Below are 18,788 nucleotides of genomic sequence, written 5' to 3' on the forward strand. Positions count from 1 at the left end.
CCGGCTCCTGTAGTGACAGCCCGGCTCCTGTAATCCGGCTCCTGTAGTGACAGCCCGGCTCCTGTAGTGACAGCCCGGCTCCTGTAGTGACAGCCGGCTCCTGTAGTCCGGCTCCTGTAGTCCGGCTCCTGTAGTGACAGCCCGGCTCCTGTAGTCCGGCTCCTGTAGTGACAGCCGGCTCCTGTAGTGACAGCCGGCTCCTGTAGTCCGGCTCCTGTAGTCCGGCTCCTGTAGTGACAGCCCGGCTCCTGTAGTCCGGCTCTTGTAGTCCGGCTCCTGTAGTGACAGCCCGGCTCCTGTAGTGACAGCCCGGCTCCTGTAGTGACAGCCGGCTCCTGTAGTGACAGCCTGGCTCCTGTAGTCCGGCTCCTGTAGTGACAGCCGGCTCCTGTAGTCCGGCTCCTGTAGTGACAGCCTGGCTCCTGTAGTGACAGCCCGGCTCCTGTAGTGACAGCCTGGCTCCTGTAGTGACAGCCTGGCTCCTGTAGTCCGGCTCCTGTAGTGACAGCCGGCTCCTGTAGTCCGGCTCCTGTAGTGACAGCCTGGCTCCTGTAGTCCGGCTCCTGTAGTGACAGCCGGCTCCTGTAGTCCGGCTCCTGTAGTGACAGCCCGGCTCCTGTAGTCCGGCTCCTGTAGTGACAGCCCGGCTCCTGTAGTCCGGCTCCTGAAGTGACAGCCCGGCTCCTGTAGTCCGGTTCATGCCAGTTACACATTCTGTACTGCCAGTGCCAGTGATCAGTTGGGCACGGGCTGAGCGCTGAGCCAATCATCGGCCGGGGGCGGGGCCGGGCTTGCAGCAGACTGACAGCTCAGGTTTAAATGCCAGGAGTTTGGCGCTGGGTGAAAGTCTCGGGCGCTGCTGTGAGCGGGGAGGGCGCAGCACGGAGCTGTCTGCACTGCGGCTGGGCACAGAGACATGGCACTGAAAGTTTGCATCGTTGGCTCTGGCAATTGGTGAGTGTGCGCACATGAGCTGTGTGATCTGTACATGTCGCTCGTGTTGTTGGTCAGTATAAGGCCGGGTGTCTCCAGGATCAGCTGCAGAGCTGTGCCCCCGTACAGCAGCATGTGACTCTGGGGCCGACACACAGGCCTTTGTGCCATGATTAGGCAGCAGGAGGACATGTTGTACCCACCATCATCTAGTTCCCGTGCTGGCTTCTCCCTCCCCTGTGCCTGTGATCTGTTCCTGATCAGATGGTCATATGTGGCCTGTGGGGCTGACAGGGTGCGGAGAACAGTGGGGCTCTCTACCAAGAACGCTGCAATTTAGTATGAAGGACCCAGAACCTGGCAGATATGGGGGTGGGGATTTGCAATTTTCATGCTGATGCTCCGAGTGCTTCCTGGCACTACTGCCAACTACTGAAAGAACTAGCCAGCAGGCGCGTCCACGTGGCCAACGTTGCTACCACCTGTCGAGTGCACGTGGCCAACCTTGCTGCCCCCCCCCGTCGAGTGCACGTGGCCAACCTTGCTGCCCCCCCCTGTCGAGTGCACGTGGCCAACATTGCTGCCCCCCCCTGTCGAGTGCACGTGGCCAACATTGCTGCCCCCCCGTCGAGTGCACGTGGCCAACATTGCTGCCCCCCCGTCGAGTGCACGTGGCCAACATTGCTGCCCCCCCCCCGTCGAGTGCATGTGGCCAGCATTGCTGCCCCCGTCCAGTGCTCGTGGCCAACATTACCACGCCCCCGTCGAGTGCTCGTGGCTAGCTTTGCTGCCCCCCATTGAGTGCATGTGGCCAGCATTGCTGCCCCCCTCAAGTGCTTGTGGCCAAAATTTCCCCCTGTCGTTTGCTCGTGGCCAACATTGGCGCCCCCCATTGAGTGCACATGACCAACATTGCTACCCCCTGTCGAGTGCCATTGCTGCCCACCGTCGAATGCATGTGGCTAGTTTTGCTGCCCTAACGCCCAACCCCCTCCCCCCCCCCCCCCCCCCGTCGAGTGCCCGTGGCCAACATTGCCGCCCCCATCGAGTGCACATGACCAACATTGCTACCCCCTGTCGAGTACCATTGCTGCCCACTGTCGAGTGCATGTGGCTAGTTTTGCTGCGCCCCGTCAAGTGCTCGTGGCCAATATGGTTGCCCCCGTCGAGTGCTCCCGGTCAAAATTGTTGCCCCCCCGTCGAGTGCTCGCGTCCAACATTGCCGCCTCCGTCGAGTGCTCATGGTCAACATGGCCTCTCCTCAGGCGAGTGCACTTGGTCAACAATGTCTGCTTAAAGTCCTTCATGACCCTTCCACTAGAGATCTGCAGAAGTTTATGGTGCTGATTGTTATCTGCGGGCAGTCTTGTGCGCTCATGACACAACCTCTGCACTATGGCCTATGTGCTGAAGAGAGCAAATTCCACCTAACGGCCTCTCCTCTTACACTGCAGGGAGAAGCTGCAGGGAACTTGCTGAGGTTAGGGGGGGACGAGGCAAGCCTCAATGTTCTGCAAGTCTCAGAAGGTTGGGGACTTTGTAGATCCTTGTTCTCTGGTCTGATGTGGCCCTTGAGTCTTTGGCTCCAGGACGGTGACTATTCCCATGCATACAGTCTATAGGCAGAGGACAGTGCAGATCGTCAGGGCAGAATGTCACTGTACGACGTCTGTTCTACATTCTACTGTGTGATCTAATGTGGAAGTGCGACTTCTGCGGGATTGGATTCTGCTGAGCGAGGCAATGTGCAGGTCGGCCTGTAGATGACTAGACTCCATGTACAGAGGAGATGGGGCAGCAGCTTTATTTCTCCCCTGCCTCCTCCTGACACATGGAGGGACACAAACCCGCTCTCTGATTTTGCCACTCCCAATTGTCTGTTGTACGATATTTTAATTCATCTTTCTTGCAGAAGGAGTCACGGTGCCTTCATGAATGGCATCCAGCTCTACCTGCCACTGCCAGGCAGGCGACATCGGGTGACCGGAGGGCTGTGCCCATTCCTTTTACTATCAGTGTGTCCGTTTTTTACCATCAGTGTCCGTTTTTTCCATTAGTGTGTCCGGTTTTTCCATCAGTGTCATCAGTGTGTCCGTTTTTACCATCAATATATAGTCCATGTGTCATCAGCTTCTCCTATACTGTGCGGTTTTACTTTCCAGCACATGGATTGTACACTGATGTCGTCTTGATGCACGTTCTTTTCATGGACCCTTAGAACTGTATTGACCCTTATCAACCATGATACCAGAAAAAAACAGGTCTCCCTCCTTGAGTTTTGCATGGACACGCGGTCCATGAAAAAACAAACAGCCAAATGATCAGCACCATATATACGGTAATAATGGGTGTGTGTTTTTATTTGTGAATAAATAGACACCACACGTACGTGAGACTATGTCCTGAGGCCTCATTCAGGAAGGGATGTTGTCCCATGTCACCATCTCGCCTTGCTGTGAACAATTGTAAAGTCTTAAATATATTTTGTTTAAAGGGACTCTGTCACCTGAATTTGGAGGGAACAATCTTCAGCCAAGGAGGCGGGGTTTTGGGGTGTTTGATTCACCCTTTGCTTACCCGCTGGCTGCAATATTGGATTGAAGTTCATTCTCTGTCCTCCGTAGTACACGCCTGCACAAGGTAATCTTGCCTTGTGCAGGTGTGTACTACGGAGGACAGAAAATCAACTTCAATCCAATATTGCAGCCAGCATGCAGCCAGCGGGTAAGGAAAGGGTGAATCAAACACCCCAAAACCCCGCCTCCATGGCTGAAGATTGTTCCCTCCAAATTCAGGTGACAGTGTCCCTTTAACAGCGCCAATAAGTTTTTCTTGTTCCCACTCTCGGTAGTACAATCTGTTACCGTCACCCATAGGTGGTACCATAGCCTGCCAGAATGTCATCTTTTTAAAGGATACATCAGATACAGCACTAATTAAAAATACCCTACAGTACCAGCAAAGTGAGCGAGATTTCTTATATCTCCTGCACATTCTGCTTATTTTATCCTTGCGGATTTGAGCCATCAAAGCCTTTTATAAATCTGCAGCGTGTCCATTCTTTTAGCGGTTTGAACCCATTTAAATAAATGTGAGGGTGAAAAATGCATAAAAAAGTGCATATTTTACATGGCTTTTCTCTTGATCTTGTGCTCACATCGTCTTCGGGTGGCTCGGCCCTTGCTTGAAGAACGTCGGCCTCATCCTGGGACTCCATTAATTGTGGAGCCGTTCCGACATATTATATGATCAGTGTGAAGTCCCTGCCGCCTATCGCAGCCCGTGTGCCGATACATTATACATCACTGCTGCCGGAGCTTAACCAGACTAATTGTCACCTCTGTATTCAGTCGCCTCGGCTGGGATTTTAGATAAATTGATTGAGTGCACTTTTACTTATCTTTTATATCAGACAGCATGTAATATTGTCCTTGTGTAGATTATTCACTTTGACGACAGCATCCAGGAGCTCCTCACCAGTACAGGTGCCCTGGTTGGGCATGCATCCGGTAGGATACCTTCATAGATAGGCACACCTGCTTATGACCCCTCTCTCTGTGAAACATCACCTGTGAATATTATTTGCATTGGCGAATGGCCATATATGAGGAGAGAAGCAACAGTACGCTTCTACTTGGCTTCTGTAACCTCTTGGACCTGGAGGGGTGTCTGGTCTGAACGCTCATATTTTTTTTTTTTTTTTTTTTTTTTTTTACAGTCTTTTGAATGGATCCCGTAGATTGGTTGAAGTGATGCACTCTCTTGGCTGTTTCTGTATTTCCCATAAACTTTATTGAATACTGATCACTTACTTCCTACTGAGCATTTGCCTTTGGACGCAGGTCATTGTATGTAATATACAGGGTGGCCCAAATATAGGTATTCTGGTGCGGAGTCACTATTCACTGGCAAGCCGTGAGACCGAGTAGTCAAGAGGTCTGGGGTCAGATACCAAGAGGGTTCATCATAAACAGACGAGTAAAACAAAGGCATATGGAGCACCCGCCAAGGCCTTAGGGATACTCGGTACTGGGTCCGGTCGTCCTTAAATGGATGGTCACGGTGGAAGTGACCCAGTCCGTGGCCCTGGCGTCCAAATGAAAAGGAAAGGTCTTTAAAGGGTTTTTTAGATTAAGAATGTTCGTGACGCCACCTGGGGTATTCGGTCAGGGATAACCGACGCTGCTTAAAGGGGTCCCCTGGGGTGATGGTACTGCAGCAGAGATGGTATGGCTTCCCACAGGTGAAGCTGGGTCCCCAGGGCTCTCGTTGTAGTAGGGACAGATGGTAGAGGGTGTAGAAAGAACTAGGGCACCTAAGGTTGCAGTCTCTTTACTGGTATAAGGCAGCCACAGTCCAGGGCACTGGATCACAGGTACTGGTACGGTCCGGCCGGCATGGAAGCGACTCAAGAATGCCCTTAGCCAGGTAGGATCGGAATCCTTCCTTTCTTTGCTACGTTGTAGTCCCTTGCTGCCTTAGGCCTCACACAAGGTCCTCATGTTCGTGTCCCCCTTGTTGGTAGGACATTACCCGCATGGCAGGTAATGAGCATTTTTACAGGGTTTGTCAGGATGACTCTGGGCTCTATATGCTGATGTGCTTTTGGGTGTTAATGGTGGACAGACGACCTGCAATCTCCTGTCCGCCGGTTTCTGCCGTGGGGCATAAAGTTACCCCCACAACCTTGGTCTTCTGGCTACCGGAATTCTGTGCTTCAGCGTGGAGGAAAGCAATACCACTGTAACAACCGGTTACCTGGGGTGTTATACATAGTCAGGTCACAGTCCGAGATTAGAATTCCAGGAAGATAGCGGATCAAGACAAAGGTGCTAGGCAAACGGATCAATGACAAGGTCCAAGGTCAGGCAGCAAAAGATCTGAACAGGAGCACTGGGAAACAAGGCGCACACCCCCCCCCGAGCTAAAGCTACACTGACAGCCTGCTAAATAGCCAGGTAATCACCCACAAAGGAAGGCACTTGGAAGAAACCAAGCACGCCCTGGCCCTTATTTTCAGCTGAACTGTCTCTCACAATACTGACAACTCAGCACGAGCCTGACTCTGTAGGGCGGCTGAGCTGTCAACTCGCTGTGTCCAGTACATAGTAAGAGGTGGAATCATGACAGGCATACAATTGAATCCATAGGATTTTATGGGTACATGTATACATTGACACATAACAAAATTACCAGTGGCATAATTAGTCTAATGGACCCTGATGCAGAATTTGGATCTGGGCCACCACCTGCATGTTGGTCAAATGTATGTGACCTTGTAGCGTTCTAGATCCTAAAGACTTGTGTGAACCCTCTATGTAATGGTGCCCTTCATCCTCGCAGCTTCCTCTACCAATGTCCACCATCCTGGTCCCTTCTTTTATTAATGTCCCCCATGTTACAACTCTTTCTGGCATAATGTCTCCAGTCCTGGAACCCTTCCTGGTGTAATGTCTCCAGTCCTGGAACCCTTCCTGGTGTAATGTCTCCAGTCCTGGAACCCTTCCTGGTGTAATGTCTCCAGTCCTGGAACCCTTCCTGGTGTAATGTCTCCAGTCCTGGAACCCTTCCTGGTGTAATGTCTCCAGTCCTGGAACCCTTCCTGGTGTAATGTCTCCAGTCCTGGAACCCTTCCTGGTGTAATGTCTCCAGTCCTGGAACCCTTCCTGGTGTAATGTCTCCAGTCCTGGAACCCTTCCTGGTGTAATGTCTCCAGTCCTGGAACCCTTCCTGGTGTAATGTCTCCAGTCCTGGAACCCTTCCTGGTGTAATGTCTCCAGTCCTGGAACCCTTCCTGGTGTAATGTCTCCAGTCCTGGAACCCTTCCTGGTGTAATGTCTCCAGTCCTGGAACCCTTCCTGGTGTAATGTCTCCAGTCCTGGAACCCTTCCTGGTGTAATGTCTCCAGTCCTGGAACCCTTCCTGGTGTAATGTCTCCAGTCCTGGAACCCTTCCTGGTGTAATGTCTCCAGTCCTGGAACCCTTCCTGGTGTAATGTCTCCAGTCCTGGAACCCTTCCTGGTGTAATGTCTCCAGTCCTGGAACCCTTCCTGGTGTAATGTCTCCAGTCCTGGAACCCTTCCTGGTGTAATGTTTTTTTTTTCTCCCATTTTAGAAATATATTTACCGCTCAAAGTAAATACTGGTAATGGGGTCTTATCAGTATTTTGAGCTATAAACATGCATTACTTATAATCTTTAGTAGAATTGTCCATTTTACAATTTATCAGTGAAAAATGTTAGCTGTCTGAGATTTGAATGTTTCCCAGAAAAAAATAAATTTCAGGTTGGCAACAGTGACCTTCACTGTAGCATTGTCTCCAAACGATCACCAAGTGCTACAATACATACCACCTATATGGGCCCAGAACAGAGTGTACATAGTACAGCGAGTTTGTATATACACATTGCACCATGAGGGGGACGGGTTGATATCAGTTTAGTAGATTTTCTTGGTCATCCCGGCAGAAGAACTGTGCCCGGAGCTGTAATGGTATTTGTTCATTTATGGTCTTCTGCCTCGCTTACCGTATTCATGTCTGCACAGGGGATCTGCCATCGCGAAGCTCGTCGGGGAGAATGCGGCTCGGCTTCCACAGTTTGATAACATAGTGAACATGTGGGTATTTGAGGAGCTAATATCCGGGAAGAAACTGACTGAGATAATCAACACAGAACATGAAAATGTGAAATATCTCCCGGGGCACAAACTTCCAGCCAACGTGGTAAGTATGCATTTCATTGTTTCTTAATCTTTAGCCTAGAATTGCTCCTCTGTGACTCGAGCGGTTTCTTTGTAATAACAGGAAAGCAGACTGTAGATTTATTTTACTTTTTCTTTTCTTAATTCTTTTAATCCTTTTCCACCAACCCCGGTAATAACCTCTTGTGTATAGTTCGGGGAAGTATTATCGCTTTGCATTGCACAATCTGATGAATGATTTACGAAATTATTCCTCTTTTAACTGACAGGTGGATTGATAAACTCCTGGTATGTTTCTTTTTGATGAACATTCTATTTTTCTCTTTTAAAGAGAACCTGTCACCCCCAAAATCGAAGGTGAGCTAAGCCCACCAGCATCAGGGGCTTATCTACAGCATTCTGGAATGCTGTAGATAAGCCCCCGATGTATCCTGAAAGATGAGAAAAAGAGGTTAGATTATACTCACCCAGGGGTGGTCACGATTCGGTCTGGGTCCGATGGGTGCCGCGGTCCGGTCCGAGGCCTCCCATCTTCTTACGATGACGTCCTGTTCTTGTCTTCACGCTGCGACTCTGGCGCAGGCGTACTTTGTCCTGTTGAGGGCAGAGCAAAGTACTGCAGTGCGCCGGGAAAGGTCAGGAGGCTCGGCGCCTGCGCACTGCAGTACTTTGCTCTGCCCTCAACAGGGTGTGACAGGTTCCATTTAATACAGTGGGTATGGAAAGTATTCAGACCCCTTTAAATTTTTCACTCTTTGTTTCATTGCAGCCATTATTAAATTCAAAAAAGTTCATTTTTTTTCTCTTTAATGTACACTCTGCACCCCATCTTGAATGAAAAAAAACAAATGTAGACATTTTTGCAAATTTATTAAAAAAGAAAAACTGAAATATCACCTGATCATAAGTATTCAGACCCTTTGCTCAGTATTGAGTAGATGCACCCTTTTAACCTAGTACAGCCATGAGTCTTCTTGGGAATGATGCAACAAGTTTTTTTCCCTTTCGCCACGACAGCACCCCACTGGAGAGAGGGATCCGCCCCGCAGGAACAGGAAACCTACCGAGAAATAAAAGGGGGCGGTCCGCCTCTCCTCCTCAGTTTAGGTTTCCTGTTCCTGCGGGAACAATCCAGGAACGACAGGACGACTTCAACATACCTGGGCTAGCATGCTGCCTGTGCGGTGTCAGTGAGAACGGCAGGGGCTGCAGCTCAGAAGCAGCGTCGGGGGAGTTCCGTTAGACGGCTCCCTCCTCGGCTGGTGGATCGAGCAGACGGCCGGGTCCGGGGAGGGCCGCCCGGCGTCTTCTCCTGCGTGCGGTGCGGCCAGGAGCCGGGTAAGAACCTCCATTGCGGTCCGGCGCTGAACCCCGGACCGCGCATGCGCCGACCGCCGCAATACTGGCTGCCCCGGAACTGAAGGAGTCACTTCCGGGGCGCCTAGGCCGGATCTGGGGCGGGGGAGCCAGCGGCGACCCGCGCACGCGCATTGCGCAGCGGGGAAGAAAAAAAAAAAAAAAGGGCGCACTATTTAAACGCCCAGAACCAATAATGCGGCGATGCAGAGATGTCATCCCCAGGTGCCATGGACCCCACAGCTGGAGATCCAGTGCCCCCCACCAAAGATCACACCAAAGGATCCTCGGAGTCCGCTCGTAAGAGTGACGGTTCCAGAACAGGATCTCGGCCTTCTGATCCGGTACTATTCGCTTCACTGGGTGAGTGTTAAAACTCTGCCTATTAAGCTGACGTTGTCTCCCTATTTCTCTCTCTTTTCTCTCTCTCTCGCTACTCATTACGCCCAGTCTAAAAAACGACAAAAGTCCAAACATAAGGAATGTGCCTTGTGTAGCCAGCCCCTTCCGGACTCATACCCCAAAAAACTGTGCAAGGACTGTTTTAAGGAAACAACTCAGGGAGCGACAGTGTCCGTTACAGACTTACGGGCCATTATTAGAGAGGAGCTAAAAAATATGACCCAGGAAAAACCACGTAAAGCTAAGTCCAAAACACCAACACTTATGTCAGACTCCGAAAGTGACCAGACTGTACTGTCAGAAGCCTCCCCATCATCATCATCATCATCATCTTCCTCATCAGAAATCGAGGGGCGTTCATGTTTCCCCTTAAACAGTGTGGACAACTTGGTAAAGTCAATCCGCAATACCATGGGGTGTGAGGAGGTAAAGGGTGCGCAAACCACGCAGGAAATTATGTTTGCGGGTTTGGCAGAGAGAAAGAGGAGATGTTTTCCGGTTATACCAGCGGTGAAAGCATTAATTAAAAGAGAGTGGGAGAAGCAGGATCAAAGAAGCTTTTTGCCCTCCGCGTCTAAACGTAAATATCCGTTTAGTGATGAGGAGCTCCTTACATGGACCAAAGTCCCTAAGGTCGATGCAGCCGTAGCTTCTACCTCCAAGCAATCTACTCTGCCTGTGGAGGATGCGGGACTTCTGGTCAATCCATTAGATCGTAAAGCTGAATCATCCCTTAAGCGATCTTGGGAAGCGGCTACAGGAATCTTTAAACCTGCAGTAGCCAGCACCTGCGCTGCCCGGTCAATGATCATTTGGATTGATCAGTTGGACCAGCAGATCGAAAATAAAGTTTCAAGAGAGAAACTTCGAGCGGCCATCCCCTTAATACGTGGAGCAGCAGCTTTTATGGCGGACGCATCTGCCGACTCTCTTTGGTTAGCAGCGAGATCCGCAGGTCTTGTGAACAATGCAAGACGCGCACTTTGGATGAAAAGTTGGAAAGGGGACGCGCAGTCTAAATCTAAAATATGTGCAATCCCATGCGAGGGTGAGTACTTCTTTGGTAAAACCTTAGATGAGATACTCAAAAAGGCAAAGGACAGGAAGAAAGCTTTCCCTGATTCCTCTATTCCCTTTTACAGGAGAGCCTTTAAGAGGAGACCGTTTGGTAAAAGGAGGCAAACGGATAGGTCTACAACATGGACTGCTAAAGAGGACAGGCAAAGAGGTACCATGTTTAGAAGACCCAGCCCCCCAAAAGACAATAAATTCTGAGGATATACCAGTAGGGGGCAGACTGAAATTTTTCGCCACCCAATGGGAAAAAGTAACATCTAGCTCGTGGGTTTTAAACATCATCCGAGATGGAATTAAACTACAATTCTCTCGTGTTCCCCACGAGTCATATATTATAACATCCCTCAGCTCGGCCGCACAACTGCAGGCTCTAGAGCTAGAAATTCAGACCCTATTATCAAAGCGTGTTTTAGTCCAAGTCCCCGAGGGACAGGAAGGCAGAGGATTCTACTCTCCCTTATTCCTGATTTCTAAACCCGACGGTTCTTTGAGGACCATCATAAACCTTAAAAAGCTCAATTCATTTGTTACAAACCATACATTTAAGATTGGAATCTATTAGATCCACTATAAAACTCCTCTTTTTCCAAACTGTATGATGGGGGGCATTGATTTGAAAGATGCTTATTATCATCTCCCTATCCATGACAGATACCAAAAGTACCTCAGAGTAGCAGTGACAATCAACGGCGAGGTTCATCATTTCCAATATACAGCCATGCCCTTCGGCCTTTCAACAGCACCGAGGATCTTCACCAAGATAATGCTAGAGGTGATGGCCTACCTTCGCCAAAAAGAAACCCTAATTGTTCCCTATCTGGATGACTTTTTGGTCATTGGAAATTCAATGTGCTGATCGTTTGGCTCATGCAATTTCCTCTCTACAGGATCTAGGCTGGATAATCAATACCAACAAATCCAGACTCACTCCGCTATCCTGTCAGGCGTTCTCCGTATCTCAAAAGTGTCTCCTGCCTCAGGTAAAAATATTACTGGTCAAACGCAAAGTCCTAGCGGCGATAAACAATCCACGTATATCCCTAAGACAAGCTATGTCCTTACTAGGATCTCTTATCGCTTGTATACCTGCGGTTAAATGGGCTCAACATCATACCCGTACACTGCAACACCAGATTTTACAAGAAGATAGACGGTTATCTGGTCACCTAAATGTGAAAATAACCTTATCTCAGGAAGTTTTAACTTCCTTAACGTGGTGGCTGAATTCAGACCATTTAATGAGTGGTGTTCCATGGATAATAACGCCATCTCATACCATAACCACGGACGCCAGTCCTCATGGATGGGGCGCTCATATGGGGAATGATTTTTGCCAAGGGTTATGGAACATGGAGGAAAGCTGCTACTCCTCTAATGTTAAAGAATTAAATGCAGTAAAATACGCCTTATGCCATTTTCTCCCACAGCTACGAGGGAAAGACGTCAGAATCCTTTGCGACAACACCACCACAGTGGCGTATCTAAACAGGCAAGGAGGCACGCGATCAGAGACTCTGATGTCTTCTGCTACAGAAATCCTGAATCTAGCAGAAAGTCACCTAACATCCCTTACTGCACTGCACATAAGAGGGGAAAACAACCAGCAGGCAGACTTCTTAAGTCGACACACCTTGAAACAAGGGGAGTGGTGCCTAAACCAGCAGATTTTTCAAGATATAGTATCCCTATGGGGTCAACCTCAAGTAGATCTCTTCGCCACAAGGAGAAACAAAAAAGTCCGGAAATTTGCCTCCCTATCTCTAGCGGATCATCCGGACATTTTGGACGCTCTCCAAGCCCCTTGGCAGTTCAGTCTAGCATATGCTTTTCCGCCGATCATACTACTACCCCAAGTCATTCGCAAAATCAGAACCGAAGGAGCGAGGGTGATACTAATAGCTCCATTCTGGCCGAAGAGGCCTTGGTTCTCGTGGCTGCAAACCATGTCGGTCTCAGATCCTTGGGTCCTTCCCTCAACACCCAATCTTCTCTTCCAGGGTCCGTTTTTCCACCCTCAAGTGGACAGTCTACATCTCACGGCCTGGAATTTGAGAGGCAGATGCTAAAATCAAGGGGGTTCTCGGAGGGATTGAAAAACACGCTCCTCCAGAGTAGAAAACCTTCCACTACAAAAATTTACACAAAAATATGGAAGAAATTCCTACAATTCCATACATCTTCAAACACGTCAGAAATTCCGATACAGTCTATCCTGGAATTTCTTCAAAAAGGGAGAGAACTAGGTTTAACTGCAAACACCTTTAAAAGTTCATGTTTCAGCACTAGGAGCTCTCTATGGCCATAACATTGCGGGGAATAGATGGGTATCCCGATTTATTACAGCCTGTGAACGGATAAATCCAGTTAATATACCTAGAGTTCCTCCCTGGGATCTAAACTTAGTTTTACAAGCCCTAACAGACTCTCCATTCGAACCAATAGGATCTTGATTGGTATTGAATCTATCACTAAAAACGGCCCTCTTGGTAGCACTGACTTCAGCCAGGAGAATCAGTGACATCCAAGCACTCTCTATAGATCCACCTTTCCTGCTAACTTTTCAGGATAAGTTGGTCCTTAAACCAGACCCTTCCTACCTTCCCAAAGTAGCTAAGACATTCCATAGGTCTCAGGAAATAATCTTGCCCACTTTCTTCAGTAATCCTTCCACTCCTGAAGAACAAAAGTACCACACTCTAGATGTTAAAAGAGTAGTGTTAAAGTACATTGAAAGAACCTGTAGCTGGCGACAGTGTAGGGCTCTGTTTATTTCCTTCCAGGGTCACAAGAAGGGTCATGGAATAACGAAAAGCACGTTATCCCGGTGGATCAGAGAGTCTATCAGACTGGCCTATTCCGCGAGTAAAGAAAACCCTCCGGAAGGCATAACAGCGCACTCTACCAGAGCTATAGCATCCTCCTGGGCAGAAAGGGGAGAGGTCCCAATTGAGACTATATGTAAGGCGGCAACTTGGTCAAATCCCTCTACATTCTATAATCACTATAGGCTTGATCTATCGTCAACTTCTGACCTAGACTTTGGCAGGACTGTCCTCAGCACGGTGGTCCCCCCTAGGTGATGGTCTCTGTAAGATCTCCAGTGGAGTGCTGTCGTGGCGAAAGGGAAAAAGCCGGATTACTCACCGGTAATACTCTTTTAGTGAGTCCACGACAGCACCCTCTTACATCCCTCCCTATATTAATATAGTACTTACTATTGAGTAAAATTCTTTTCATCATACATGAGCAAATAAGTTTGAAAATGAAAAAAATTATATTTGCCTAATACTGGCGGTCCTCCGGGTACTCTGAAATCAAAACTGAGGAGGAGAGGCGGACCGCCCCCTTTTATTTCTCGGTAGGTTTCCTGTTCCTGCGGGGCGGATCCCTCTCTCCAGTGGGGTGCTGTCGTGGACTCCCTAAAAGAGTATTACCGGTGAGTAATCCGGCTTTTCACACCTGGATTTGGGGATCCTCTGCCATTCTTCCTTGCAGATCCTCTCCAGTTCCGTCAGGTTGGGATGGTGAACGTTGGTGGACAGCCATTTTCAGGTCTCCAGAGAATGTCAATTGGGTTTAGGTTAGGGCTCTGAAGGCACTCCTTTGATATTTTAGCTGTGTGCTTATGGTCATTGTCTTGTTGGAAGGTGAACCTTCTGCCAAGTTTGAGGTCTAAAGCACTCTAGAAGAGGTTTTCATCCAGGATACTGTATCTCTGTACTTGGCTGCATTCATGTTTCCTTCAATGACATCCAGTCGTCCTGTCCTTGCAGCTGAAAAACACCCTCGTAGCATGATGCCGCCACCACCATGTTGTACTGTTGGAATTGTCGGGCAGGTGATGAGCAGTGCCTGGTTTTCTCCACACATACCGCTAAGAATTATCACCAAAAAGGTCTATCTTCGTCTCATCAGACCAGAGAATCTTATTTCTCGTAGTCTGGGAGTCCTTCATGTGTTTTTTAGCAAACTCAATGCAGGCTTTCATATGTCTTGCACTGAGGAGAAGCTTCCATTGGGTCACTCTGCTACAAAGGCCCAACTAGTGGAGGGCTGCAGTGATAGTTGACTTTGTTGAACTTTCTCCCATCTCCCTACTGCATCTCTGGAGCTCAGCCACAGTGATCTTGGGGTTCTTCTTTATCTCTCTCACCAAAGCTCTTTTTTCATGATTGCTCAGTTTGGCTGGAAAGCCAGGTCTAGGAAGACTTCTGGTGGTCCCAAACTTCTTCCATTTAAGGATTATGGAGGCCACTGTGCTCTTAGGAACCTTGAGTACTGCAGAAATTCTGTTGTAACCTTGGCCAGATCTGTGTCTTGCTACAATTCTATCTCTGAGCTCCTTGGCCAGTTCCTTTGACCTCGTGATTCTCATTTAGGGCTTATACTCACTTGCGTGAAACTCGGATGAGTCTCGCACGGCAATACCCGGCGCTGCTGCCGGCACTCCGATCAGAGCGTGTGGCCGCACGCTCTGCTCCTCTATGCCAGGTGCAGTGCTGGGTATTGCCGTGCCAGATTCATCCGAGTTTTGCGCAAGTGAGTATAAGCCCTTAGTCTGACATGCACTGTGAGGTCTTATATAGACAGGTGCGTGCCTTTCCAAATCAAGTCTTTTCAGTTAAATTAAACACAGCTGGACTCCAATGAAGGAGTAGAACCATCTCAAGAAGGATCACAAGGAAATGGACAGCATGTGACTTAAAGATGAGTGTCTGAGCAAAGGGTCTGAATACTTATGACCATGTGATATTTCAGTTTTTCTTTTTTTATTAAATTTGCAAAAGTTTCTACACTTCTGTTTTTTGTTTTTTTTTTCAATCAAGATGGGGTGGAGAGTGTACATTAACGTGAAAAAAATAAACGTCACTGAACTCGAGCTGTTTGCCAAGGAAGAATTGGCAAAAATTTCAGTCTCTCGATGTACAAAACTGATAGACATACCCCAAGCGACTTGCAGCTGTAATCGCAGCAAAAGGTGGCGCAACAAAGTATTAAGCTAAAGGGGCTGAATAATATTGCACGGCCCACTTTTCAGTTTTTGAATTTCCACAAAAATTTTAAATAACCAATAATTCTTCACCAAAGTGAAGTGATTCTTCACCAAAAATTTCCATTTGGTATCTTTATATTTGAAGCATGATATCTGGAAAAGGTTTAAAAGTTCCAGGGGGCTGAATACTTTTAATAATAATAATCTTTATTTTTTATATAGCATAACATATTCCGCAGCGCTTTACAGTTTGCACACATTATCATCGCTGTCCCCGATGGGGCTCACAATCTAAATTCCCCATCAGTATGTCTTTGAAATGTGGGAGGAAACCGGAGAACCCGGAGGAAACCCACGCAAACACGGAGAGAACATACAAACTCTTTGCAGATGTTGTCCAGGGTGGGGCTTGAACCCAGGACTCCAGCGCTGCAGTGCTAACCACTGAGCCACAGTGCCGCCCTCATACTTTCGTAAGGCACTATATATATATATATATATATATATATATTTATTTTTTTTTTTTTTGTAGCTTAAATTAGGGTAAATTCACACCTGCTATCACACACTCCTGGATTAGGCTTACGAATAGTGATGTAAAGTACTCGACGTGTAACTCTGGCCTTATATTCCAATAAACTGCATGAATCAAAGAAATCTATGAGCGCAACAGGATTTAAAACATATTAATGAAAATTTAGTAAAGTTAAAGGTTACCGTATTTTTCGGACTACAAGACGCACTTCCCACCCCCCCCCCCCAAAAAAAAAAAAAGGGGGGGGGGAAATGGGGGGTGCGTCTTATAGTTGGGATGCAGGCTTACCGGCAGTGGTGTGGTGGCGGAAGAGGTGCGGCGGCGGAAGAGGTGCGGGGATGATGAGGCGCAGTGAGCGGTATGGCGTGAGCGGGGTCCCTTCACATCTAAATCTGCGAACTCAGGAAAATGGCCGCCGCGATCTCAATCTGCGCACGCTCGGCCTCCCGCGGCCATTTTCCTGAAGCCCCGGGAAGCAGAGCACTTCATCTGCGCACGCGCGGCCACAGGAAGATGGCCGCCGTCACCTATAAAGCCATGATTCACCCGGCTCTGCTGCTTACCGGGCCGCTGCGTCACCTCACCTTTGGAATGGACCCTGCTCATGCCATACCGCTCACTGCGCCTCATCATCCCTGCACCTCTTCCGCCGCCACAGCACTGCTGCAACCCGCCCATGGACACCAGGCCGTAGCGTTGCCCACCTAAACAGGAAGGGACCCTGCTCAGGTGCACGCCATATCGCCCACCGCATCACCGCACCTCTGCCGACACCATGCCTCCTGTGACCCTGCTCTGCCACTGCCAGCCCACAGGTAAGATACTGTAAATTCGGACATTAAGACTGACACCCATCTTATAAAAAAAAATCTTTTTTTCTGCTATATTCACCCCAAATTTGGGGTGCGTCTTATAGTCCGAAAAATACGGTAATTGAAACCTGCTAGTAACATATCTCCCTGATAATCTGAGCTCATCAATGCATGTAATAATATGATGGATTATTGCTGCACGTCCATGAGGATAAGGTTTTACTGGAATGAAGGAGTGTAAGGATCTTTTCTTGTTAGATCTGGCTGCTTTACTTTGGTCCTGGACTTGTGGAGCAGTCCAGTGTAAATGGATGCACCTTCCAGTGTATATAATCTTCTCTTTATTCCCAGGCAAGAAGCCATGTTCTGATCAATCATTACATTTCAAGAGAGACTAAGAGATTATCAAAACCAACACGATCATTTTATTGCTCACTAATGCAACACAGCCTTTGCCCTCGATACAAAAACCTACTTATCAATCAAAATGCAATGTTCTGCTCGGTTTGCTCTGATGTTGTGCTACAGACGGAGTGTATGAATGCATGAATGATTGATAGATCCACAAGTGTTAAGTCATTTGTCGCTCTTCACCTTTCGCGAGGCAGCGGGGAGCCAAACAGCTGCTTATCATGGAGGAAAATCTTGATTTTGATGAGCGGCTATAGGAAATATACCTTATTGTATGGGGAAAACTGTAATATTCTGAGCTTCACAAGACTAAAAAAAAAAAAAAACTATCAACCTGCAGATATGCGGTTAATGGCATTCTGAAGCTGCCTGGCGCCCACACTGGGAGCCCTGCTGCCAGGAGAACATGAACTGTATTCCTTCTGGAAGCCTCTGGCTTTCAGTCATAGATGTGCGGCTGGCTTCAGTCACCGCTTAGTGCATAGTTAGCAGCAGCTGAAACCATGCCCAGTCACTGACTGACAGCCAGCTCACCATTAGAGGCAGCAGTGCGTGTCTGGATGTGGTTTCTGCCACCACTCCTTGTATACTGAGTGGTGACTGAAAACACCCCTGTGACTGAACGCCAGAGGCTGCTGGGAAGAATAAAGTTAATTTCTTCCCAATAGTGGAGCTCCCAGTGCGGGCGCCGGGCAGCTTCAGAACGCTATTGACCTGCAGATTAACCCCATATTTGCAGGTTAATTGCGTTTTTTTTTTTTTTTTTTTTTTTTTTTTCTTTTTTTTCTTTTTTACATGGTAGGTTCCTTTTTTAAAAGGAACACCTGTGGAACTGGATTCTGAAGAAGAAGGCTCTGACGTGCCCTGTCGGGATTGTGTAGTTATCTGCTAACTGTTAATTGTATATGGGAATGCTGAGGATAGTTGGGTACAGAGGATGGCTGTTTTTCAGTCAGGCCCATGGATGGGGCAAAGGGGGATTTCAGAGCCTATTCTCTAGATCAGAGGTCCCCAACGTTTCTGACCTTGAGAGCCACATTCAGCTCTGAGAGAGGGTCGTGAGCCACATCCAGCCTTGAGAGAGGGTCGCGAGCCACATTCAGCTCCCGCCCCCCTCACAATAATGGTAAGCAAAGCTTTCCCACAAAAATCAATCATCCCAAAGCAGTATACAAAGATCCAGAGGTTCCTACAATACCTCCATTCAGTATTCTCCTATAAAGCACTCCCAAGACACTGTCACATCCAGCTTCAAACATCTCCTCTGACAGGTGGTGTCATCTTTTCTCCAGCGTACCATACTTAATTCGTCTCAAAACCCCTAACACCAGTATATGTGCATCCAGATCTACTCTTCTGTGCAGGGCTGCTCACAAAATTCACCAATTTCAGATTTGCTCTTCATAACTGTTTGCTACAACTGGAGCTAATGCTGCACCAAGCTGACAGACAGCTGCGAGCCACAATTCATGGGACCGCGAGCCACAATTCATGGGACCGCGAGCCACAAGTCATGGGACCGCGAGCCACATGTGGCTCCCGAGCTACAGGTTGGGGACCCCTACT

The 18,788-nt window shown here is 48.3% G+C and overlaps 1 protein-coding gene across 1 annotated transcript in view; it reads left to right on the top strand.

The window, feature by feature from the left end:
- Positions 1-783: 783 nt before the first annotated feature.
- GPD1 (glycerol-3-phosphate dehydrogenase 1) overlaps positions 784-18,788 on the top strand; it is a 58,239-nt gene continuing 40,234 nt past the window's right edge. Inside the window, exons 1-2 of the mRNA XM_069758830.1 lie at positions 784-954; positions 7,481-7,658. Of these exons, the coding sequence (XP_069614931.1) occupies positions 917-954; positions 7,481-7,658 (216 nt within the window). The 5' untranslated portion in view covers positions 784-916. The remainder of the gene's footprint in view (positions 955-7,480; positions 7,659-18,788) is intronic.

Source organism: Ranitomeya imitator, chromosome 3 (genome assembly GCF_032444005.1).
Source record: "Ranitomeya imitator isolate aRanImi1 chromosome 3, aRanImi1.pri, whole genome shotgun sequence".
NCBI classification, from domain to species: Eukaryota; Metazoa; Chordata; class Amphibia; order Anura; family Dendrobatidae; genus Ranitomeya; species Ranitomeya imitator.